The 27360-nt window shown below is 34.7% G+C and overlaps 1 protein-coding gene across 2 annotated transcripts; it reads right to left on the reverse strand.

The window, feature by feature from the left end:
* Positions 1-24390: 24390 nt before the first annotated feature.
* LOC18103753 (uncharacterized) lies at positions 24391-27197 on the reverse strand. 2 transcript variants are annotated; one of them, XM_024582268.2, is made up of 2 exons: positions 26817-27197; positions 24391-26056 (listed from the first exon to the last, which is right to left on the reverse strand). In XM_024582268.2, exon 2 carries the CDS (start codon positions 25979-25981, stop codon positions 24650-24652), a length of 1332 nt encoding a protein of 443 aa, XP_024438036.1. In that variant the 5' UTR covers positions 25982-26056; positions 26817-27197; the 3' UTR covers positions 24391-24649. The 2 variants fall into 2 exon arrangements, with proteins under 2 accessions (XP_024438036.1, XP_024438037.1); XM_024582269.2 differs by lacking the exon at positions 26817-27197 and adding an exon at positions 26356-26790.
* Between the last annotated feature and the right edge of the window lie 163 nt (positions 27198-27360).

Raw genomic sequence — 27360 nt, forward strand, 5'->3', positions numbered from 1 at the left:
TCAAGGACTTCGATAACCTCTGGAATAGATTCGAAATTTCTGAGAAAAATGCTTTGGTGTTTTTTGTAGGAGGGCTGGACATAAATGTCAAGAATCAGATTTAAATGTTTGAACCAAAATCCTTAAAACAAGCCTACATCTTAGCCAGGTTACATGATAACACCCTTACTCATCGACTTTATAGTTCCAATCCTAACAAACAGACCTATCATCCAACCACATATGCCTACCAAAACAAGACCTCCACCCCTCTCAGCTACAATAAAAGCCTACCAGGACCTCCTAATAACAGTTATAAAGTACTCCACACCAGTATCCTACCAACCCTTCCACCTTATAACCCTAACAATGTTAAAAGTACAACTAGACCTTTTAGAAATAGTGACTTGGATGAGAGAAGAGCTAAGGGCTTTGTGTTTTGGTGTGATGAAAAATTCATACCTAAGCATAGGTGTCAGAACAAGAAGCTTTACTCCTTGTGTGTTGTTAAAGAAGACGGGGAGGGTAGTGAGGAAAATGGAGTAACCAAATTAGACCATGACACTTACAACCAACACATATCTCTTAATGCCTTAAAAGGAATGATTGGCCTAAATACTCTTAGAGTCATTGACAGGGTAGAGAAACAACCATTGTTTATCCTTGTGGACTTTGGAAGCACATATAACTTCATCAGCAACCAAGTGACAGACATGTTGCGTTGTAAAACCACTAGTATTAAAGCCTTAACTGTGCAAGTAGTTGATGGTGGAACCATGACCTGCACTTCAGTGTGCAACAACTTCCAATGGTCAATTCATAGAGTTAACTTTACTACTGATGTTTTTACCTTGGACCTCAAAAATTGTGATATGATCCTAGGAATTCAGTGGCTAGCTAAATTGAAAACTATTATTTGCAATTATGAAGAGATATGGATGGCATTATGTGGCAAGGCCAAGAAGTCTTTATCAAAGGGGATGAACCAATGTCAGTAAAGACTGTCAGATTTGAGCAACTCAATGGCTTGTTATGCAACACTAGATTAGTTTATGAAATTAATTTGTGCAGCCTACGCCTTATTGAGGGTCAAGATCACGAGGTGCAACCAATGTCCACTAGGTTACGACCTTGTGTTACTAAGAATGATGCTTTAACAGTTCTACATAAAGAATACCGAGAAGTGTTTGAGGAACCTAGGAGTTTGCCACCACCTCGCAGTCATAACCATAGTATACCTTTAAAGGAGGGATCTAATCCAATCAACCTCGAGTCCTATAGACACTCGAGTATATAAAAGGATGTGGTGGAGAGAAAGATTAATGAGATGTTAGATTTGGGAGCCATCCAACAAAGTTTTACTTCTCTAATAGTCCTAGTCAAGAAAAAGGATGGATCATGGAGGCTATACATTGACTACAGAGCATTAAACATGCTTACGGTGAAGGACAAATTCCCTATTCCTCTAATAGACGAACTCTTAGAGGAGTTGGTTTTTGCCTCTATTTTTTCTAAGATAGACCTCAGATCTGGTTACCACCAGATCAGAATGTCTCCTGATGATGTTTATAAGACTACATTCAAGACTCACAATGGGCACTATGAATTCCTGGTCATGCCTTTTGGCTTGACTAATACTCCAGCCACATTCCAAAGTCTGATGAATGAGGTATTTCGGAGCCATTTGCGAAAGTTTGTCCTTGTGTTTTTTGATGATATTCTTATCTACAGTAACACCATAACAGAACTCTTAAGGCACCTAAAGACTGTATTTGAGATATTGAAGACTAACCAATTAAAATTGGGTTGCTAATTTTGCCAGTCTTATATATTTTGGTCTCCTAACTTTTTACTTGTCGTTTTGGTCCTTCATCACCAACTTGGACAGTCTTTTAGGCTTTCTTTACATGTATTCTCTTATATTTTTTGGATTTTATCTTTTCTATTTTTTTATAGGGTAAAAAAAGGATAAAAATAGTGTTTATGGTTAAGAATGTGAAAAATATTCAATGGAACAATGTTGAAATATTTTTTTGGTTGTAATATGTAGTATAAACTTTGGTTACTATTTTGCTTTTGATTTTCTTTTTCTTTTTGTTTTGATGGTTCAAACAATTTGTGTTAGCATGCTTAAGATATGGTTGCTAAGTTTAAGTTATTTCCTAGCTTCTTAAGGCTTGTTTTTAAGTTAAACTCTTGTTGGGCAGTTCTAGGTTTTTCTGGGTTGATATTCATTGAATAAACATTGCCTTAGATTCTTGATTTTTGTGTCCTTTTGATTAATTATTGGCTCTTACTCATGCATTTAACTTATTGATCATTAATCTAGAATCCTATGGGTTTAAAAACATTGAAATCATGGCATTTGATTTTCGATTCTTTTGTTTTGTTCTTTATAGAAAATTAAATAATCGTGATATAAGGTTGATTATCATGTTAATCCAACCTCAAAATCTTGTTTGAATGTTGTTTCTACATGTCTTGGTGCCCTTAATTTGACATGATTTGATCTGAAACGAGATTCATGTAGATGTGTTCTTCATGAATTTCTAGCAAAAACCTCTTGTTTGATCTTCATTGGCTTTGTTTCTGGGCTTGGGCCAGAAAGCCTAGCCCCACCCTAACCAGTGTTTTAAACTCGGCCCGGTAGTTGACCCGATCAAAGGCCCGGGTCACCGGGTCATCAGGGTCAACTCTAAATTTTTTTTATAAATCAAAACGACGTCATTTTGGTAAAAAAAAATAAATAGTCAATGGGTTACAATCGGGTTTTTGACCGGGTCTTGCCGGGTCAACCCACCAGGTCAGCCGGTTATTAACTTGCCTTATTTTTTCATAAACCCTGGACCCTTCTTTTTTCATATTTTCCAGTTGGTTACTAACTCATTTCAAAGTTCACTATATAAATACTAGAAGAATGTTTTATTTTTTCCATGTGACATTTAAAGCCCTTTAGTGTATGTGCTCTATATTCATAAGAAAAAAAATTATGTTTTGTTAATGTGGGATAATAAATCTTTTTGGATTAAACATTTGAACTTTAAAAAATAAAATAGTATATTTTCAATGTGGGATAAAAAACCTTTTACAATAATTTTTTAAACTTAATTTTGTACAACATGTATAGCCTATATCTATATCCATATAAATTGTTTCTTAATTTTTTTTTATATATAAAAGATCAAAACATCAAATATTTTTTTGAAATTTTTCTGGGTGGCTCAGAACCTTAGCCAGGTCTATTTCATTCAAAATTCAGCTTGCAATTGGCCTGGAGTAAACTGGCCGACCCACTGGGTCAACCCATAACTCAAATGACCTGAAAAAAACCTAGTAGAGACCTTTTTTTTAAAAAAACAAATGTGTTCCAGTTGGTTACTAACTTATTTTAAAGTTCACTATATAAATACTAGAAGAATGTTTTATTTTTGTAATGTGGGATTTGAAGTCCTTTAATATATATACTCTATGTTCATAAGAAAAAAGTTATGTTTTTCAATGTGGAATAATAAACATTTCTAGTTTAAATACTTCAACTTAGAAGAATAAGATAATATTTTTCTAATATGAGATAAAAAACCTTTTGAAATAATTTTTGAAACTTAATTGTTTACAACATTTATAGTCTATATCTACATGGATTATTTTTTTTTTATTTTTTTCATATAAAACCTCAAATATTATTTTTAATTTTCCGGGTTAACCCGAGTCAAACCGTATAACCTGGGACCCGACCCCGTTGCCGGGTCAACCCCCAAGCCGAGTTTGAAAACTATGGTTGCCATGAAAATATAACTTTAAAAAATACAATTAAAAAAAATGACGTGACCGGTTAAAAAACTAAAAACTGAAAAAATAGATAAAACCTTCTCTGTTTTATTTTGTTTAGTAGTTTTTTTAAAAAAATATTGATTATTTAACTCGCGGCGAAGCACAGATCACATAGCCAGTAGTAGTATTAATAATAATAATATATTCTGTTTATTCTCTTTGTTGCTTTCTCATCCTAGTAGTGCCTTTAATAATACTTATTCATGTTCTTAAAATTGAGGTCTACTTATGAGTTAGCAGAGCTGACATGGGAAAACGGCCAGCTAGCCATGCATGGGCTTGGAGAGCTCCTTCATTTTGGCAAGACAAAGACCACATGGGGCAGGACCTGTGAAACCCTAGAATCCATAGTCCATCTTAGTGAATAAAACGTACACTTTCAGCGTCAAGCCAGTGTCCAGGAAATTTAAATGGTAGCAGTCAAGAACAAGTGGACTATGGTGCCTATGCAAGTTCAAGTGAAACATTTTGGAGCGACAATGGCAGTGCTGGTCTGAGGACTTTGGCTTCATTGGAATCCCCTCGGAGCCTGGAAAAGAAAACAACAGATCATGAGCATTCAACTCCTTTTTACAGGGATTATAATGATATTACCGTTATGACATGGCCTTTTTTTGCTAAGTGTTCTAAGGACGTTGTTCTTTTTCTTAAAAAAAAAAAGTATTTCCCCCCATACATTGAATATGTATGCCATTTATATATATAAAAAACCATTACATATATTTGTACTTGGTTTGAAGCTTTACAGGAAAGTTAAAAAGATTAAAAAAAAAAAGAAGCTATTAATTCTTCCATTGTGGAATATGTTTTTTTTTTTAATAAATCGTTATCAAGAGTAAGTAGTGCATATGATCACAATGTTTGACATGAAAACACTTAGCAGGAAGATAACAAGACCAAAACCGAAAGAGTAAGATCTCAGTCAAGCAGGAGAAGTCGTGCTGCTGCTATTCATAATCAGTCTGAGCAGGTACGTAACAATCCAAAATAACTATATAGTGTTGTATTTTAATAATAAGTAAATAGCAAAAAAATTAAAGACTAATTAATTTTCCTATTTTGTTAAATGTTTTTACTATGAAAAAAATTGTGTTCATTCAATGTTATGGGTGCATAGACGAAGAGATAAGATTAATAAAAAAATAAAAGCTCTTCAAAAACTGAAAAATGTAAAATATTTTTCTACATGTAAAATATTTTTTAATGTTTAGTTTTAAAAAATATTCTTATTTAAAATATTTTACATATAAGTATTTTTTTTTAATGGTTGTGATAGTGGTATAGCAATTGTCGTGACATGCACGACATTAATTGACAGATCTAACTCCTGGAATGAAGGGTTTTTAGGGTTTAATCATAAAGTTATGATTTAAGAGAGTCGTCATCTAGTATCGACAGAGTTTTCTTTGTATTTAGGACTTCCCAAGTGTCGACATTAAATTCATAACACAAATAATAACACTTCATAACTATAAACACTACAATTTATCACCTCACTTCGGAACCAATTATCCTGGATCTCATCACATTATATCCATCATTCCATAATTCATTCACATCCATTCATTCTTACCACTACGACATTTATTCATTTCAAATCCATCATAATGATTTATAACATCACATCATTTACAATAATTCTACATCATTTAAAACTTGAATAAATACAGAGACAAATTTAAATTAAGCCAATTATATCACCAAACATATTACACTACCTTAACTAGGTAGTGATAATTGTTAGTTTTTTTACATAACAAAATAAAGTATTTGAAAATTACAATCTATGTACTTAATATTATAATATAATAGTCTTTATTTACCTAGATCTACACAAAAGTATTAACTACAGATTACCCCTGGTAAGTCTATGAGGTACTTGTAAAAAAAAATAGATAACATTTGCTAAGTCTCAATGTAAATGGTTTATTTAGAACTTTAAGAAAACATCGAAAACTTTCAACTAAACAATAATTAAAATTCTTCTTCATAATCATTCCAAATTTCTCCATTTAATTTATTCGGTCCAAAGAAAAACTCACAACATTCATGATATAATTAATCATCTAGGCATTCATATAATGAAGCAAATATTCCAGTATTCCCAACAAATACCAATCGATTCGACAAACCTATCTTGGTTTCCAATCACTTAGGCATTCCTATTCAAAAGCCAATATTCTAGTATTTCTTACGAATATCAATCAATCTGGTCAACTCATCTTGGTTGCCAATCAATCCGGCATTTCTATTTGGAAGCTAATTTTTTGGTATTCCTTATGAATAAATATCAACCAATCCGATCAACCCATCTGGGTTGCCAATCAATCTGGCATTCTTATTAGGAAGCCATTATTCTGGTATCCCTTACAAACACCAATCAATCCGGTCAATCCATCTTGGTTGCCAATCATTCCGGCATTCCCATTCAGAAGCTAATATTCTGGTATTCTTTATGAATATCAATCAATTCGGTCAACCCATCTTGGTTTCCAATCATTCTGGCATTCCCATTCAGAAGCTAATATTCTGGTATTCTTTATGAATATCAATCAATCTGGTTAACTTATCTTGGTTTTCAATCAATTTGGCATTCCCATTATGAAACCAATATTTCAGTATTCCTTTCAAATACCAATCAATTTTTCTCAAATTACATATCTTACTTTCCTACACACTAACAATACCACTATCTGCATTTTCATGAAATTAACTAGTTCACAAGTAAGATTTGCGGGAAAATTATAAAGGAACTGCCACGAGGTACAATGTACTTACTTGTAGTCTGACTATGAGCGACTTCACCAGCTTGCTAAATCACCCCAACGGTCTCTCCTGCATCGATATGATTTTTAATTAATTGTTATCATCGTATCTAAAGAAAACACTCTTTATTTATTATAGCATCTATTATAATTCCACTATATTATTCACCCACAACTAACTTCATTTCTCATTTTAAACTTATTTGATTCAATTTCTATTATCATAAAATTATTTAACATCTAAATGAACATAAATTCCATTCCTTGTTGGTTCAATCACAAAAACAACTACAAGTATAAATACAACAAAAACTCACTTCAAGTTCAACAATTTCTCAAAAGGCATTGAATTTCTAAAACATCAAAATTTCTTTTTTCATCATATCAAAAGAGAACCATTAATCAAAACCATAATCCAAATGCTTAGTTATTGCAATTTCAATACAATTTACAATATAAACACAAATAAATCTAACCCCCTTTGTTTGTCTCTCAATAGCTGGCACCTAAGCTTCACTACCCATTCAAATTCTTTATTTTTTCAACATGATTTCACTTTTACAACAACCTACAAGGATCCAAGAGACCTAATTTCTAAAATTTCCATTTTCCCCCAATTTCATCTCGAGAACCCTAATTCAATTTTGATTACTTTTGTTCAAAATCACTAAACTCTTGTTTGAATTAATACAAAGGGGTTCCAAGCACTTTACTTGGTTACAAAACATATTATAAAGTTGACCTGTCAAGATTTTCCCAAAGCTTCTCTCATTTCCTCTTCTTTCCTCACTTTCTCTCTCTAATTTAATCTTTCCTCTCTTTGATTTTTAGTGTGAAACTATTTTTCTCTCTTAAAATTCTCTCTTTTCACTCCTAACAATCACTTTTTAACCCTTCAAAGTGAAAGAAAGGAAGAAGAAATGAAAATGCTATCCTTCTTCCCTGACTACACACCATCAGTTTTAAAAAGACAATAGCTAAAATGGCTTGATCGTTTTGAGAAACGATCAGTTCGTTTTATTAAATTGGTCTGGCCATTTCTCAAAATGGCAAGACCATTTTCAACACTAGAAAAATAGACATTTTCAGTGTAAAACCTTTCTTCTTTTATCTTTTTAAATCCTTTCTTTTCCTTTTCTTATTTTATTTCATCACAATAATTTTGATTATATTATTATTTTCAATTTATGTCAAGGTTTATATTCTTCCCTTATAACAAGAAATCTCATCTTCAAAATTTAATTCATATGTGTATCTGAAAATAACTTTAGGTGCTTTTTCTTTATCTCTAACTCTCGTTCCCACATTACCTCTTCGATTTGAGAACTTTTCCAAAATATCTTTCCCTTGGGAATTCTTTTATTTTGGAGTTTCTTCTCACTTCTATCTAATATATATATATTAGATGTACTTCTAAAGTAAAGTCCTCATTTATATCTAGCAAGACTTGTGGCGACACACAAATGGGATCAATCCCAGCCTTCTGAAGTAATGATACATGTAATATAACATGTATATTTAATATGTGCGGTGGTAGAGACAATCTATATGCAACATGACCTATTATTTGAACTATCTCAAAAGGACAAATATATATAGGGGCTAATTTTCCTTTCATCCCAAACCGTATAATATGCTTCCACGATGCAACCTTAAGGAACACTCGATCCCCCACTTCAAACTCGAGGGGCGAATATCTTTTATCCATATAGCTTTTCTAATTATCATGAGCTTTTTTCATTCTATCTTTTATGATCTTCACTTTCTCTATGGTAATTTGCACCAATTTTAGGCCAATTAATTTCTTATCACCTACTTCTTCCCAACAGACAGGGATTCGACATCTTTTTCCATATAAAGCTTCATAGGGAGCCATACCCATAGTAGCTTGGTAGTTGTTATTATAGGTGAACTCCACCAATGGTAGGTGATCCTTCTAGTTTTCTTCAAACTCCAATACACACGACCTCAACAAATCTTCTAAGGTCTAAATGGTTCTTTCTGATTGTCCATCCATTTGAGGATGAAATGTAGTACTCATATTCAACTTTGTCCCTAGAGCACGCTGGATACTTGGCCATAACTAGGATGTAAACCGAGGGTCTCATTCAAATACTATAGATATTAGCACTCTATGTAATCTTATTACTTCATTCACGTACAATCTTGCTAACTTATCAATTAAATCTGTCATCTTTATAAAAAGGAATAAAATAGATTTTGTTAATCAATCCACAATAACCCAAATTACATCATTATCCCTCTTCCCTCAAGGTAATCTAGAGATAAAACCCACAGTGATGTCCTCTCATTTCCACCCAGGTATCATGAGTGGTTGTAACTATGCAACAAGCTTTTGATGCTTTACTTTTACTTGTTAGCATACCTCACACTTAGTCACATATTCTATAATTTCTATCTTCATGTTTAGCCACCAATAAAACCCCTTCAAATCATGGTACATCTTAGAACTACTAGGATTTTTTCATATATTTTTTTACATTTAATTACCAATTTATTGAATCCATGAGAACTTGATCAATATTTCAATAACCTTTAAAAATTTTAATTCATGAGAATTAATGGTCAATATTTTGATATAAATGTTGAACCTACAAGTAGGGTGACATTGAAATACCAAAAGTTGACTAAAAAATTCCTAGAATTATTTTAGGCATTCATCAATTTTAATTGAGAGTATTTTTCACCACAATATACAAGTTGTGGAAAACTTTTTCACCTTCCAAGATAGGTGAACCTTGTCAAGGAACATACATGGACTCTTTCCACAATAATTTATTTGGGCACACGAGCCTATAATGAATTCAAAACGCAAGATTTATTCATCTTTATTTTAAGCCATAGATAAACTATCGGTTAAGAGCCCATCAATACCTTTAAGCCACATCTAGATCACACAATGCAATTTACCTCAGGTAAGGTACTTTAGGGATATTAATACTTTTTCTAACCACAACCAGTCTCTTACCCTAGAATTTCATATAAAACCAGTCCACCCGGATCTCCTAGTGATCTTGAACCAAACAATCAGGTGGCAATTCCTTGATCCAAACGCTGTAATGTCGCGCACGTATGTGCGATAAACTATACTTCAATTTTATTTAATAATAATTCTATCTTTTGAAAATTTTAAATAATGAATGTTTTATTTTGAATTATAAATTAAAGATGCTAAAAAAATTAATTGTTGGATGATATTGAGAATATGAAAGTCTTGGAAGGTGTGACACTAAATTGGTGAAAATATAAAATGATGAAAAAGTTGAAATCTTTATTTACAGGGTGTGAAAATTTGGTTAAGTCAATATAGCTTGGTAATGAAATAAATAGGGGAAATTTTACTAGAATTTTTGAAAAAAATAAATTCCCACACTTTCAGTCAAAATATAACACGTATATATGGAATATCATGGGATTAAATTTGGGGTTGTTACAATATGAACTCCAATATCAACTTAAACAAGCTATTAAAGGCCAAACTTTCATTTCGGAATGCAAGCTTTAACTGATTTCATTGTGGAATGCTCCTTCACCAGGCCATTCTCCACCAGAGGTTGAAACTGAAGTAGCAAAGGACCAATTCACCACTGAACCTTGGGCATTACATGTTAATAAAACATCAAACATGAATAAGAACGAAGCTGGACTTGTTTTGAATAGCCTTGGAGGGCAAACCTTTAATTATACAATCTATTTAGAATTCCCATCCTCTAGTAATATAATAAAGTATAAAGCTTTCTTGGTAGGCTTCTGCTTAGCAGAGAGTTTGAATGCTAACCCACTTATGATATTTAGTGACTCTCAATTAGTGGCGGGACAATGTTAGAAGATAAATGGAGCTAAGGAACCTTACATGGTAAAATACCAATATAAAGCTCTTTCACACATCAGATCAAATATGAAAAATCGATCTTTATCTCCAAAATTTGAGGAGAAGACAACAACCAAGCTGATCTCTTTTCCAAGCTTGCTAGAGGGAATTTGGTGGAATTGCCACCTTAGGTATGGATTGGAGAACCCATACAGGAAGAAAAACCAAATATAGAAGAAACAAGTAGCATGGTGGTGGTCATACAGGAAGCTATATGAGAAGATTGGAGAGCCCCTCTCAAGTAATACTTGCTTAATAGGGAACTACCATCCAACAGGATAAAAGCCATTAGGCTTTTTAGAAGAGTTGTAGGATATTGCCTTCAGAGTGGTGAATTACATAAACGTCTACCACCTCTTCGTTGTTGAAGTGCATATCATCTGAGAAAAGTGAGTATATGCTTAAAAAGATCCATAAATGGATATATGGACTCCACATAGGAGCGAGAGCTTTGGTAGCCCTAAACAACCTGATGGGATGGATCATTTAGAGTGATGAGAGTGATCAAGTCTAACACTTATCAATCATAAGATGAAGAAGGAAAAAATCTTCAACATGCATTGCATTTTGACCACTTATAAATGCACTTTAATTAAAATCTCAAATATTGTCTCTACATCTTTAGGATCTCCAATCAAATATATCTTTAAAATTTATGCGTCCTGTATAAAACTTAATGAAGTATTTACTCTTAATTTTTCTCTTGTTTATTTCTCCAAGTTAATTTTAACTATAGAGGTGAACTTATCTCCAATTATCTCCATATTATTTTCTCCAAAGTTTATAGATACAGTTACTTTCTCCAAAGTAAGGTTGGATTAATTCTCCATTACCATCTCCATATCTCTATGTTATTATTGCCAAAGTTTAGTCAATTTTCTCCAAGGTTTGTTTATTTGGTTATTTTCTCCAAAGATTAAATTAAATCTCCATGGAAATCTCCACACCTCCATATTATTTTCTTGAAAATTTATTTCTCCATGTCTGAAATTCTAAGTCAAAATAATTGATAAAACACAATATACAGTGACCTAGGTTAGGATGGGTCAGATCGAACTATCCTTTAGTTCGGTCAGACCAAACTACTCTTGAAGTTTAGTTGGACCAAAATACTCTTAAAGTTGGCCAGGCTGAACGAAGTCTATAAACATTGGTATTTTTTTTACTGAGCTATTATTTAATCCAACTTAAAATTTTTGTTAAGTTGGATTATTTTTCTTGTTACCCCCAATGGTCAATCTCCTATAAACTATTAATCTCCAAGTCATACAAAAAAATTCCAAGAAATTCCATCTTTTTTTATTCATTGTAAAACCATGCACACCATAATATTACATAAAAACACAATCCCAAACATATCAAACATAATACAAATGCTACAAGATAGAAAGGCTATTTATGGTTTCCTACTCCTCTAGCTCATTAGACGAATATTTCCTTTTAGAGGTTACTTGAGCTCTTTCTAGTTAAAGTTCATTAAAAGGAGGCACATTGCCATGAATTAAACGAGAAAAGTCTACACTGATGCTTCAGGACCTATTATGGAAGTGAAGATCTCCCATTATATCAATTAGTCTATCCTCCAATATTGTTTTTAGTGTTGGATTGGTGTCATAAACTGTCTTAAATTCAGAGTGATTTTCTCCTAGTGATTGCCAATGATTCTCCATGTAATCGTACCACCTCACTTTGAGCCTATGCTAGTTTTTTTTGTACACCAGTTACTGCACTTTGAGCATCAAATAATATTTTCTCAAGATCTTTAATCCACCTTTTATAGTTAGTCCTTGCTTAGATTCCATTATGGTAGCCATAAGAGAGGTAAGCTTTGCATATAAAGTATATTTTTTTTGTGTATATGGAGCGATATGTTGATTGTAACTCACAAAAGCTCTCCTCTGCTTGAGCCTGTGATGCAACCATATTATTCGATAGTTTCACCCACATTTAACTAGTGTTTTGCCTATGTTTTATATATAAAATGCCTTGATATTCTTTGTTTTATGTTTTGAAGGCACTTTTGGATGAAAGATGCAAAAAGGAGTAATTGGAGATAATTGGCAGATTTGAACTTCAGTCGATGTTTTGTGCAGAGCGTGAGCTCTAGAGGTTGAAATGAAGTGATTCCAGTGGCATTAAAAAGCTAACATCCATACCTTTCTGGACATCTAAGGCAAGAAAATAAAATAAGGAAGAGCATGGAAATCGCAGCCTTCAAAGTCAAATCTCGCAATCTGCCAGTGTTGACCTTCGGCCATTCCAACTTAAATATCTGGAGCTACAAAAGTCCAATTGATGCAAACTCAATTTTTTTGGATTCATGTCTCAAAGGTCTATAAACGCTCCAAATTTCAGCCAAAACCGATGTTATATGAGGGAGATATGATTTTTCAAAGATGACAACTAAATTCTGCCAGCAAACAGGTTTCGTGAAGAAACGAGTCCAAATTACGTTCCGAAGCATCTAAACCGATATCCAAGTTTGTATTTCAGCAATTTAGCTCCTCTAAGTTAAAGCTTGAAGATTTCATGCAAGGCTATTTCTCCTTTTTTAGGAAAATAGTTATTGAAGTACTTAAATGTAAACAATCTACTTAATGGAGGACTATTTTGTAAAATAGAGACCTAGGGTTTCCTAGGATATAAAAAGAATGAGAGAAGAGAAGGAGGAGGCAGCAGCCAGCTAGAGAATAAACACAAATTCTCTCCTCTACAAACCCAAAAATCATGCTCTCTTCAATCTTTAGAAGTAGTTGTTCAACAGTTATGCAAGGCTAAGCTCTTTTCTTGGTTGCAAGGACGCAAAAACCTTCGGATTTCAAGAACCGTGAGATTTATTTTACCTTTTCTTTTCAGTTTATATGATGAATATGTTTGTTCTCCTATGCTTATTTTTCCTATGATTGTTGTTGATGATTGCTAGAGCGGACTCTAAGTTATTGTTGTGAACAATCTATTGCTAAGTTTAATATCAAAACCGGAGTTGTGATATATGAACTTGTGAAGCAACTAAGCTTGATAATTGTGGCGGAACTACGTTATTGAACTTAGGGAGAACATTTGAACAAAGTGACACAAGCTGCGGACAGCTTGTGTGTTAATCTTGATGAAATTATCTAGTTCTTAAAGCTGCCATTAAATTAAATCATTAGTGCGGACACTTTGATTGTTTGTTGGTTAGGATTAGTTATACGGCGGATCCGTTAATTAATCAACGTAAGAAAAGATAAAATTTCAGAACATAAACTGCAATTTTCGTTTCAAGGATCGATTCTAATTTTTGTTGGTGGATGTGTGCTTGCGACCAATGTTTGTTTTCTTGATAAATTTCGGTTTCAATTGATTTTGTTTGCTAGTTTAATTTCTTCCATAGTTTAGATCATCACAAATCAAAACCCCCCAATTGCATAACGTATAACATAAAAATCTGACTTGAAACTTCCTCGTGGGATCGACCCCTTGCTTGCTCTATACTATCTTGTGTGTTGTGTTTGAAGCTAGGGTAATTAATTTGTGCGACCGCGACATCGCAACAAATTTTGGCGCCGTTGCCGGGGAGGTAATTTTAGTTGATTCTTGTGCTTGTACTGTTATTTTTATTTGCTGTGATTCAAAAAAAAAAAAGAGAAACAGAATTTTTACTTGCGGCGGTACTGTTCACTTGCGGCAGCGGTACTGTTCAAAACAGATTTGTTGGTGGAATTAGGTATCGGCCTTTTGTTTCCTGAAGGGAAACGACGTTCTAAATAGGACTAGTGGATGCCACTAGCCTCACCCTATTGAGGCCAAATTCCACTGTTTTCTAGGGTTTTTAGGCAGTTTTTGTTTTCTACCGTAGGATTTTCGTACAATTTGCATTGTTTTCGATCTCTTGTGTGGTTGGTTTCTTTTGAGTTTTCTTGATGATTTATGCCAGTAACCCGTTCTACTAATCAAAGTCAAGTGCAGGTGGATCTCGAAATAGAAAAACTTTACGCAGGTTACGAAAGGAAGCTCGCCTCAACACCATGGCTGTTGCACGACAACAAACACTCAAGGAGCTTGCTGCTCCTAACATGGAAAATCAGCCATTGTGCATAAACATCGACAATAATGTAAACTTTGAGCTCAAATCTAGTTTTATACATTTGCTACCAACTTTCAATGGTCTTGCAGGAGAAGATCCTCATACTCATCTCAAGGAATTCCATATGGTTTGCGTTGGCATGAAACCGAATGGAGTTGATGAAGAACAGGTTAAGTTGAAAGCTTTCCCTTTCTCTTTAAAAGGGGCAGCAAAGGCATGGCTTTTCTCCATTCTCCCAGGTTCAATTGGAACGTGGAATGGCATGAAGAAGATCTGCCTTGAGAAGTATTTCCCAGCATCTCGAGTTGCCAACATAAGAAAAGAAATATGTGGGATTCGACAATCTCATGGAGAGACACTTTCCGAGTATTGGGAAAGATTTGAGCAACTGTGTATTCAATGCCCTCATCATCAAATACCCGATCAACTACTCATTCAATATTTCTATGGAGGATTGATGCCTACTGACCGTAGTATCATTGACGCGGCAAGTGGAGGGGCATTGGTAGATAAGACACCCGAGGCTGCACGCCAATTGATCTCAAATATGGCAGCCAACTCAAAACAATTTGGCACTCGTGGAGACTTCGCAAATAAACGAGTAAATGAGGTAAGTATTTCTAACCTTGAGAATAAAGTTAATGATCTTACCTCTCTTGTGCGTTCTTTGGCTTGTGGCAATGTACAACAGGTGAAAGTTTGTAGCATATGCTCCTTACAAGGGCATGCTTCAGATATGTGCCCAACAATGCAAGAAGATTACATTGAACAAGCTAATGCAGTTGATGGAGCATTCAATGGACAACCTCAGCGTAAGTATGATCCTTTTTCCCACACGTACAATCCTGGATGGAGAGATCATCCCAACCTACGATATGGGAACCAGCCTCAACAAGGCAATCAAGGCCGACAATTCCATCCCCATGGATTTCAGCCCCAACAGAATTATCAAGCAAGACAACCCCCTCCATTCACAAACTCCAATGTTATGGGGTCGTCATCCAGTGATGATCTTCGTGAGATGATGAAAACTTTGGCTTCTAACACTGTGACCTTGCAACAAAATGTCATGTCTTTTCAACAGGAAACAAGGTCAAGTATTCACAACTTGGAGAAGCAAATGGGGCAAGTAGCTTCAAGTGTGGGGAAATTGGAAGCACAAATGAGTGGAAAATTGCCCTCCCAAGCATTGAATCCAAAAGAGAATGTTAGTGCGATCATGCTGCGAAGTGGGAAAGAACTTGAAAGACAAAGGTCGAAACAAATTGAGATGAAGGAAAAAGAAGAGATAGAAACTGAATTGAGTACAAAGAAGGAACATCCTCCTCCTCCACAAACTGAAATAAAGACCAACACTCCAAAGGTAACTCCTCACTCAATTAATTCCAGTTTTAAAACAATTCCACCCTTTCCTGTGAGTTCTTCTAGGTCAAAGAAAGAAGACAAAGAAATAGAGATTTTAGAGGTTTTCAAGAAAGTGGAACTCAACAATCCTTTGCTTGATGCTATCAAGCAAATTCCCAAATATGCCAAATTCTTGAAGGAGTTGTGTACTACCAAGAGAGCTTTCAAACTGAAAGGTCATAAAACGGTAAGTATGGGTGAAGTTGTATCTGCCGTTGTTCAAAAGAATCTGCCTTTGAAACAAAAAGACCCAGGTGCGTTTACTATCCCATGTGTTATTGGTAATGCTAGTTTTAAAAGAGCTTTATGCGATTTAGGTGCATCCATTAGTGTTACGCCCAAACATGTTTATGATTCTCTTAGTCTTGAGCCTTTGAATAAAACTAGCATTGTAATACAACTTGCGGATCGTAGTTTTGTTTATCCACTTGGTGTGATAGAAGATGTCCTAGTCAAGATTGATAGTTTGGTTATTCCATGTGATTTTTATATTCTTGATATGGAACATGATTCTTGTGATTCATCAACCAGCACTCCTATATTGTTTGGGAGACCATTCTTGAAAACCGCCAACGCAAAGATTGATTGTGGTAAGGATACCTTGTCTATGGAGGTAGGAGATGAAAAAATTGAATTCAATTTTCATGATGCAATGAAATATCCTTATAGCAATGTTTATTCTATCACATGTTATGACCAAATTGATAAGTTTGTGCAGCAAGTTTGTGATTTTGATTGCGAAGACGGATTAAGCATAGCTTTGAGCTATGGCTATGATTTCACCAAGATAGAAGAGATGGAGAGGCATGTGTGTGTTCCCCAAAACGTGCATGAATCAATATTGGCCTTACAAGCTTTGCAAACCGTTCCCCATGGTAATGTCTTTGTTGATTTAGTACTCTCACATAAAAAGCTTTTGCCATCTATTTTACAGGCCCCCGAGTTAGAATTAAAACCTTTGCCAGATAATTTGAAGTATGTATTCATTGGCGACAACAATACACTTCCCGTTATCATAGCAAAAGGTTTGACAAGTATGCAAGAGGAAAAACTTGTGAAGTTGTTGTGTGATCACAAGACGGCCATTGGATGGACTTTAGCCGACATCAAGGGCATTAGTCCCTCAATGTGTATGCATCACATACTACTGGAGGACAACGCAAAACCAACAAGGGAAATGCAAAGGAGGTTGAACCCGCCTATGATGGAGGTAGTGAAAGCTGAAATTTTAAAACTGTTAGATGCAGGAGTCATTTATCCCATCACGGACAGTAAATGGGTTGCGCCAATCCATGTGGTGCCTAAAAAGACCAGAATCACGTTGGTGAAAAACAAAAATGATGAGCTCATTCCTACTCGCATCTCGAGTGGATGGAGAATGTGTGTTGATTACAGAAAGCTAAATCTTGCTACACGCAAAGATCATTTTCCATTACCATTCATGGATCAAATGCTTGAATGCCTAGCAGGTAAGTCTTTTTATTGCTTTCTTAATGGATATAGTGGATACAATCAGATTGTTATTAATCCTGAGGATCAAGAAAAGACAACATTTACATGTCCATTTGGTACATATGCATATAGGAGAATGCCCTTTGGTCTCTGTAATGCACCTGCAACTTTTCAAAGATGCATGATGAGTATTTTTTCTGACTATGTTGAAAGAATAATTGAGGTTTTCATGGATGATTTCACGGTGTATGATGATTCTTTTGATAAATGTCTAGAAAATTTATCTTTGATCTTGAAAAGGTGCATTGAAACTAACCTTGTCTTAAACTATGAAAAGTGTTATTTTATGGTAGAACAAGGAATAGTTCTTGGGCATGTTGTGTCTTCACGTGGATTAGAGGTTGATAAAGCTAAAATAGACGTTATTTCATCATTGCCTTACCCCTCCTGCGTGAGGGAAATTCGTTCTTTTCTTGGCCATGCAGGTTTCTATCGACGCTTTATCAAAGATTTCTCAAAGATTACAGCACCCTTGTGCAAACTATTAGCCAAGAAGTGGATTTTGTGTTTGATCAAGCATGTAAAGATGCCCATGATGAGCTTAAGAGGCGTGTCACATCTGCCCCTATCATTCAACCACCAAATTGGGATGAGCCTTTTGAGATAATGTGTGATGCAAGTGACTATGCGGTAGGGGCTGTCCTTGGGCAAAGAATAGGGAAGAATTTGCATGTTATCGCCTATGCTTCCCGCATGTTGGACGGAGCACAATGCAATTACCATACAACTGATAAGGAACTTTTTGCAGTGGTGTTTGCTCTTGAAAAATTTAGGTCATATCTACTTGGTACAAAAGTCATTGTTTTTACTGATCATGCAGCTTTAAGGTATCTTTTGAAGAAAAAGGAGTCCAAACCAAGATTGATTAGGTGGATCTTGCTTTTACAAGAATTTGATCTTGAGATCAAAGACAAAAAAGGTGCCGAAAATCATGTGGCTGATCACTTGAGCCGACTGAGGACTGAGGATATACAAACCGAAACAATACGAGAGACATTCCCCGATGAGCAGTTGTATGTGTTACATTCCTCTACAAGACCATGGTATGATGATATTGAGAATATGAAAGTCTTGGAAGGTGTGACACTAAATTGGTGAAAATATAAAATGATGAAAAAGTTGAAATCTTTATTTACAGGGTGTGAAAATTTGGTTAAGTCAATATAGCTTGGTAATGAAATAAATAGGGGAAATTTTACTAGAATTTTTGAAAAAAATAAATTCCCACACTTTCAGTCAAAATATAACACGTATATATGGAATATCATGGGATTAAATTTGGGGTTGTTACAATATGAACTCCAATATCAACTTAAACAAGCTATTAAAGGCCAAACTTTCATTTCGGAATGCAAGCTTTAACTGATTTCATTGTGGAATGCTCCTTCACCAGGCCATTCTCCACCAGAGGTTGAAACTGAAGTAGCAAAGGACCAATTCACCACTGAACCTTGGGCATTACATGTTAATAAAACATCAAACATGAATAAGAACGAAGCTGGACTTGTTTTGAATAGCCTTGGAGGGCAAACCTTTAATTATACAATCTATTTAGAATTCCCATCCTCTAGTAATATAATAAAGTATAAAGCTTTCTTGGTAGGCTTCTGCTTAGCAGAGAGTTTGAATGCTAACCCACTTATGATATTTAGTGACTCTCAATTAGTGGCGGGACAATGTTAGAAGATAAATGGAGCTAAGGAACCTTACATGGTAAAATACCAATATAAAGCTCTTTCACACATCAGATCAAATATGAAAAATCGATCTTTATCTCCAAAATTTGAGGAGAAGACAACAACCAAGCTGATCTCTTTTCCAAGCTTGCTAGAGGGAATTTGGTGGAATTGCCACCTTAGGTATGGATTGGAGAACCCATACAGGAAGAAAAACCAAATATAGAAGAAACAAGTAGCATGATGGTGGTCATACAGGAAGCTATATGAGAAGATTGGAGAGCCCCTCTCAAGTAATACTTGCTTAATAGGGAACTACCATCCAACAGGATAAAAGCCATTAGGCTTTTTAGAAGAGTTGTAGGATATTGCCTTCAGAGTGGTGAATTACATAAACGTCTACCACCTCTTCGTTGTTGAAGTGCATATCATCTGAGAAAAGTGAGTATATGCTTAAAAAGATCCATAAATGGATATATGGACTCCACATAGGAGCGAGAGCTTTGGTAGCCCAAACAACCTGATGGGATGGATCATTTAGAGTGATGAGAGTGATCAAGTCTAACACTTATCAATCATAAGATGAAGAAGGAAAAAATCTTCAACATGCATTGCATTTTGACCACTTATAAATGCACTTTAATTAAAATCTCAAATATTGTCTCTACATCTTTAGGATCTCCAATCAAATATATCTTTAAAATTTATGCGTCCTGTATAAAACTTAATGAAGTATTTACTCTTAATTTTTCTCTTGTTTATTTCTCCAAGTTAATTTTAACTATAGAGGTGAACTTATCTCCAATTATCTCCATATTATTTTCTCCAAAGTTTATAGATACAGTTACTTTCTCCAAAGTAAGGTTGGATTAATTCTCCATTACCATCTCCATATCTCTATGTTATTATTGCCAAAGTTTAGTCAATTTTCTCCAAGGTTTGTTTATTTGGTTATTTTCTCCAAAGATTAAATTAAATCTCCATGGAAATCTCCACACCTCCATATTATTTTCTTGAAAATTTATTTCTCCATGTCTGAAATTCTAAGTCAAAATAATTGATAAAACACAATATACAGTGACCTAGGTTAGGATGGGTCAGATCGAACTATCCTTTAGTTCGGTCAGACCAAACTACTCTTGAAGTTTAGTTGGACCAAAATACTCTTAAAGTTGGCCAGGCTGAACGAAGTCTATAAACATTGGTATTTTTTTTACTGAGCTATTATTTAATCCAACTTAAAATTTTTGTTAAGTTGGATTATTTTTCTTGTTACCCCCAATGGTCAATCTCCTATAAACTATTAATCTCCAAGTCATACAAAAAAATTCCAAGAAATTCCATCTTTTTTTATTCATTGTAAAACCATGCACACCATAATATTACATAAAAACACAATCCCAAACATATCAAACATAATACAAATGCTACAAGATAGAAAGGCTATTTATGGTTTCCTACTCCTCTAGCTCATTAGACGAATATTTCCTTTTAGAGGTTACTTGAGCTCTTTCTAGTTAAAGTTCATTAAAAGGAGGCACATTGCCATGAATTAAACGAGAAAAGTCTACACTGATGCTTCAGGACCTATTATGGAAGTGAAGATCTCCCATTATATCAATTAGTCTATCCTCCAATATTGTTTTTAGTGTTGGATTGGTGTCATAAACTGTCTTAAATTCAGAGTGATTTTCTCCTAGTGATTGCCAATGATTCTCCATGTAATCGTACCACCTCACTTTGAGCCTATGCTAGTTTTTTTTGTACACCAGTTACTGCACTTTGAGCATCAAATAATATTTTCTCAAGATCTTTAATCCACCTTTTATAGTTAGTCCTTGCTTAGATTCCATTATGGTAGCCATAAGAGAGGTAAGCTTTGCATATAAAGTATATTTTTTTTGTGTATATGGAGCGATATGTTGATTGTAACTCACAAAAGCTCTCCTCTGCTTGAGCCTGTTTCTCCTGGTATGTGGTAATCTCTTAACGAGCTCATATCAAAAAATTAGTTATATGCTCATGCTCTCTATCTTATATTTGAAAAGCTAATACTTGCCTTTGGAATTTCTAACAAAAATAATAATTTGTTAGCAATGATAAAAATTATATAGGATTATGATAAAAGATCAAAAATCTTTTACTCACCTAGAAAACATCATTCATGTTATTGGATGATAGGTTTCACATACTACCTTTTCTAGACCACTGAATATCTTGAGGAAATTGTGTTATTCTGACGACAATATTTACATTTTGGCCATAGTTATCAATAGTTGAAGGATTATCCCCAAAGAGTGAAGTCATGGCATCTTTCTCTCTATCAGTATATATCACTTCTCTAGGAGGTTGAAGTCCTATCAAAGAGGGTTCCTCAAGCATGAGGCCATAACCACTAGCAATCATATAACTCATAAAATTCTAGATGAAAAGATGATGAAACCATAAAAGAGGGATAAAAAAAGAAGTGCCCTCAATAATACCACCACTTTGATTTATATCATCAGGGATGTTGATAGGAATTGCCGAAGTATTCACAGGACTAATAACAACATGATTTTGGGAAATAACATCGGTAGAGCTTGACTAGACTAGGTAAGGGTGTAATAGTCATGGGAAAGCTAGGATCCACAAGTTGGGAACTACATCTTTTCTTGCTCCTCAGACATAGAGCATACACGCTCCTCGATGTTCCCATATCAATATTGGTGTCCATTTCACCACTCTTCTGTTGAGTCTCACCTAATACCTCTATTTTAAGTTCTTTTGTAGTCTCTTCATCCTTTTAAACTTCGTCCTTCTAAGATTCTTCTTCTTAAGACTCTTTCTCCTTCTCCTCTTCAGAGAATGATGATGAGGATGATAATGAGGTATTTGAGGCTTGTTTTTTTTTTTTGTTCTTTAAGTGTCTTAAAGAGTGGGGCTCACTTGTATACAACATAGATAAAATAACAGTAATGCAATATAGAATACCAGGAAAATGTCAAAATAACTTTTGTACCATATATATTGTCTTTTAGAGAATACCCTTCCGATAACCGAATGAGGTAATATTGACAGTTGTCAGCAAGATTTCGGAACACATTCTCTTTATTTGGACTCAAAGAAGGAGTAACTTTATCTACAACAAAAACTCTTCAAATTGGAGAACATTTCCATACTTTTTTAGTAGAGGTTATAGAACTATTATAACACACTATGATCCGATCACTCCTTTAATTGTTTACTGATAGTGATTTGCCTTAAAAAATATCTTTCAAAGGATTTCGTGTTCTTCTCTTAGAAAAAGTGTAAAACCATGTCATATCTTTTTAGCTTCAAGAGAACTAGAAATGTTATATCAATATTTAAATAGGTTAAATGTGGGATTTTAACCTTTAAGTCTTAGGTATTTGCAAAAGCTGCTACATTCATCCATCCTTTCGAGTGCAACTGGCCTATAAATAGGTTATAGTAGAAAAATATATCTTTAACAAAACTTTATAAAGGGAAGAAATATCCAAACTTAAACATTCATATAGGTGTTGCGATCTTAATATTTTTGGTTGTTGCCTTTAGTGTTTTACATAGTCTTTTACGGGAATGCGGAGTCCTAACATTATACCCTACTCTTATGTTAAGCGTTAGTTGATTAATAACATTATTAGCTACAATGCTCTTATATAGGTCATGATGTTGAGGTGGGTTAGGTGTAGATGTAGAAGACAAACGACCCTATGATAAGATCTAGCCCTCATGTTCCCACTAGCAGAACTATCGGCTCTAAAGTTACCTCAACCAAACATTTTGCTTTTCTATCCAGCTAGACATCTTAAAAGCAAGTAGAAAAATCAAGAGAAAAAGAGTAAGGTTCCTCACCCATGTATTTTCTAACAAAAAATTCATCACAAGAATTTCAAAAGAAAGAAAAATGAGATGTTGAAGTGGAGAAGAAGAAATTATTTTTTATAACAATGATTCCACCAACAACTATTATAATGATTCTAGCATGCCCACGTGAAACAATGATACATGTACCAAGATTTTTGAGATAATTATCATCGTCATAGTAGACTAATTTCTCTACCATTGTCACATACATATCTATGTGAAAGATGCCCATTGATTCATGACATGGATACACGCTTTAGTTCCCACCAATGAGATTCCTAAGATAATTGTCACCATCACAGGGGACCAAGTTCTCTAGCCTTATCACGTACACAACCATGTGAAAGATGTCTTGTGATTCCTAACATGGATGTAGATTTTAATTCCCACTAATGTCAGTCATAATATCATTAGTTTCCCTTGTAATTTCATGTTATTCCTTGTATATATATCATTTGTTTCTCTCCTATTGCACATGACTTTATGATAAAGTAATTGTTTAACAACACTGTGTTAAAAATTTACTTTGAGGGACAATCGATGATGATAAGATAAAATGGTGAACTCGGTTAGGCCTTGGCCTAACAAAGCCCTCATACTTGGTTGGGTCTTGGCCCAATCAAGGTTCAACACTCGGTTGGGCCACGGCTCAACACCCGGTTGGGCCACGGCTCAACACCCGGTTGGCTGAGGCCCAACCGAGTTCTTCTTCTTCCTCTCCTTTTAATTATAAGCTACGAGTCTAGGACAACTCTATTTGGAGATATAACAAAGGAATATGATTGCCACCTTAGGGGATGAAAGATTTTTTCTTGGTATCTAGATTTTTTCATGTTTTTCTAAGTTATAAAATGCTAGATTTTAGCAAGAGAAAAGGGACTCTCAATGAAGACAAGACATAGAAAAATTATAAGACCTCTTTTTATTCACTTTCTTTCCATTATCACTGTATAAAACCCTTAAACTGATTTTGACATCATAGGTTTTTTTTTGCAAATAACAACTGCCATCCATACAACAATCATATCCTCAAAGAAAGCTCAAATTCAGTGAATTGAGTTTCAAGTGATGAAAAGTTTATTCCTGGAATGATTGGCATAAGTGGAGTTCGATCGGATCCATATTTTTCCAAGACTAAAAAATCCCAGAAGTTATCGGGGGAGTAAAGTTACATGCATATCTTTTAATCATCCCATGATTTCAGTTTTTTTTTTTTGTAACAATGCTCTCTCTTCAAAGTTTCAAAACAGAATGGAATTTTCTATTGTGCATGAGTTTTCTATTTTCTAATTAAATTAAAGTAGTAGTTTTATTTGGTTGTTTGACGAAACAATCAGCTGTGTTAATTCGCTTCTCAATCCAAGTGATGGATTCAGAAGCAAATTTTATAGAACATTTTCTGAGAAAAAAAGGAAACAGTACTCTACAATTAATATTCTTACACTATACAAATAAATATAAAAGCAAAACAAGATGTAATTAAGGGGAAAAACATGAAAACATTAAAAATAGAAACAGGACAGACCTTCCATTGCATCACAGTTTGCTCAACTAAATGGATAATTTTGCCTTTCCAAACTTCACACATGCTTGTGATCTCACTCTCATGTCACCTCCATTTCACCTATCGTGTTTTCCATGAATTAATACAGATTTAACATGCGCAAAATGTTGACGAGGTTGTGGAATCCTGAAGAGAGATCACAGTTTCGAAAGCACCGACCAGAGCTTTCACCTTACTCTTCCTGTTCTCGACAAGCTTACATGCAGTCTCCTCAATCATGTTATTTAACAAACTCTGCACAATTTTCTTTTCTTGCACATCTTTGCGTCTCAAAACAATTTTCTCAGATTCCCTTTTAGCAATATTAGCTTCACCTTCACAAACTTCTTTGTTCTTAAGGTTGTTCTTGCTGGTATCAACTTCACCCATCTGACCGTCGTTAAGAGCTCTTCTCGTAAATTTGAGTCTTTTTGAAGTGCTATTTTCAGGATGAAGTTCAAACACCTTTCCTGACCTAGAGCTCTCCTTTATGGCTGCGGAATTTTTGTCTGTAGTGCAAAATACTCCACCCTTCCTAGGCCTAGTCTTAGATGGAAGTTTGTTTGCAACTGTGTTCATAGTATCACTTTCATGGTATTCACAGGAGGCACTGCTATGGGAAGACTTGAATAACGCCGAAGAAGATAAGGGTGTTCGACGGCTAACTCGAGTTGTTACATCCTTAATATGTCTAATGAAATTCTTCTCAGTGGATTGAGGCAGCTGAGTAGCATGAATTCCTTTTCTAGTGCGCACCAAGATCTTCTCAGCAGGAGGTGCAGACAACCCAGCTTTGAGAGTTCCATTTCGAGACAGTTTCATAGCTTTGTTCTCATAAGTATCTATTTCTGCTTTTACAACTTTATTTTGGCCCTTCGGTTGAGAAACTCTTTTCACAGAATGTTTGGGAATCACAGAAACAACTTTCTTGACAGATGAAGAAAGAGTTGGTCGTACCAACACCTTCTTCTCACCAGCATCTTTTATCTTGACAGGTAATGAAAGCTGTTCTGATAGTACAATTTTTTTCTTAGTTGATGATGGAACTTTTGTTCCAATGACAACAGGAACACTGGAGTTGTGTCTTTTTGAACCAGGAGATGGAATACAAACAACAGAAAAAGTTCTTCGTCTTTCTGCTGAAGTCACTGTCTTCTTCGTCTCCCTGCCTTGCTTTTCTGGGATCCTCTTTAATATGGGATTGCTTGTCTTTGTTTCTGAATCATTTTTTATTCCATATTTGCAATAATCATGGCATGAACCAGTTGAAGATGCGAGATAGCGGGAAAGAATCCTCACTCTAGAGTAGGGGATAGTTATATCCCCACTGGAGTACCTTCTTATACGAACACCTTCGGGCTTAGTGTTCTCTGAAATTACTGGAGTAGAAGAATAATTCTCGTGGGTCGGAAAGACAGAATCATTCTCTAGAATTATTGACATTGAATTCCTCTCTCTGATCGCATCAATACTGTTTTAAATCATTGCCGCTGAAATAAAAAAGGAAAATTCCCAGCCCTGCAGCAGAGTGGAACATGTTCAATCGAGTGAGACACGGTTAGGGAGAAGACAGCAAACTAAAAGGTAAAACTTCACACTTTTTTTTTTTCTCTTGGAATATTGAAGAGAGAAACGAATCACTAAGCTTATCAATATTTACAAAGACAATAAATTGTATCTCAATTTTGTTTAGTATATCGAGTTTTTATGACTTCACCAGGCTTTCAACCTCAGAAAATCAAACACAAAACAATGATTTTTATGTAAAATCAATAGAATTAATCGAACCAGCTATGAAAAGCAATGTATTGAAATACCTAATAAATTCTCAAAGCAATAAAGATGTCAAACAATCACAACACCCCCCCTGGACACAACAGCGATGAAATTACGAACAGAATTCTTCTTGTCTCATCTTTTGTCAGTTTTCCCTTCCATCTCAGACATGCGTACAAAGAATATTATCATCTATCTGATGAGATTATTAACGAGATCTTGAAAGCACCAGACAAGCGTATGCAGAGATCTAAAAAATCTCTGCCCCTTGAGACAGAGGAGAGGGAGATGAACATATATTTAGGCAAAAGCACTCGGTGTCAAAAACAGTAATTTCATTGGCTATGGAGATGGCTTCAATATGGGAATGTCTGCTGGGAAGATACAGGCTCTAACATTAATGAGAGACTAGAAAATATTGCAAAGATGGCTAATAATTGATTTAAAAAGGATCATGATTTACATCAACTATCAAGAAAAAGAAATGAAAACCAAGTCATACCTTCTTCTCCTTTCTCCGCAATGTTTCTCTAAACCAAGAGCTAAAGAAGATATAAACAATGGTTGCAATGCATGCGACTGCTGAATTTCTGGGGCCAGGAGAAACGGAAAAGGCGCGTTTTGCAGCCTTCCCAGGAGGGTGCTGGTGCTGGTGCTGCTGCTATTGGCACACCTAATGACAGAATAGATTTAACTAAAAGATCAAAATATCCTTCCTGCCTTACCTTAAAAGCCCTTCAAGAAAAGTCTGTTTCTGTTCAAAAATAGAATAAAAAGCACTGTCTATAGACATTTTCGGTTTCAAAGTGTTTGTAAACGTGGTAATAATTATTTTTTAAAGTAATTTTTATATAAAAATATATAAAAATATTTTTTTTATTTTTTAAAATTTATTTTTAATATCCAGCCCATTAAAACAATTAAAAAAATAAGTTAAACTGCAGTGCAAAGCAATCACTTCGTATATTTTATGGATGCAGGTGATGCTAAAACACATAAGCTTAAACCTCCATCGTCCCAACAATTAATTTGGTTTTTACCACCAA

This window comes from Populus trichocarpa, chromosome 12 (genome assembly GCF_000002775.5).
Source record: "Populus trichocarpa isolate Nisqually-1 chromosome 12, P.trichocarpa_v4.1, whole genome shotgun sequence".
NCBI classification, from domain to species: Eukaryota; Viridiplantae; Streptophyta; class Magnoliopsida; order Malpighiales; family Salicaceae; genus Populus; species Populus trichocarpa.

What these genes read in the sequence shown, in the direction of transcription:
- LOC18103753 (XM_024582268.2), bottom strand. Translation starts at nt 25,981, where the DNA reads ATGTCAATAATTCTAGAGAATGATTCTGTCTTTCCGACCCACGAGAAT.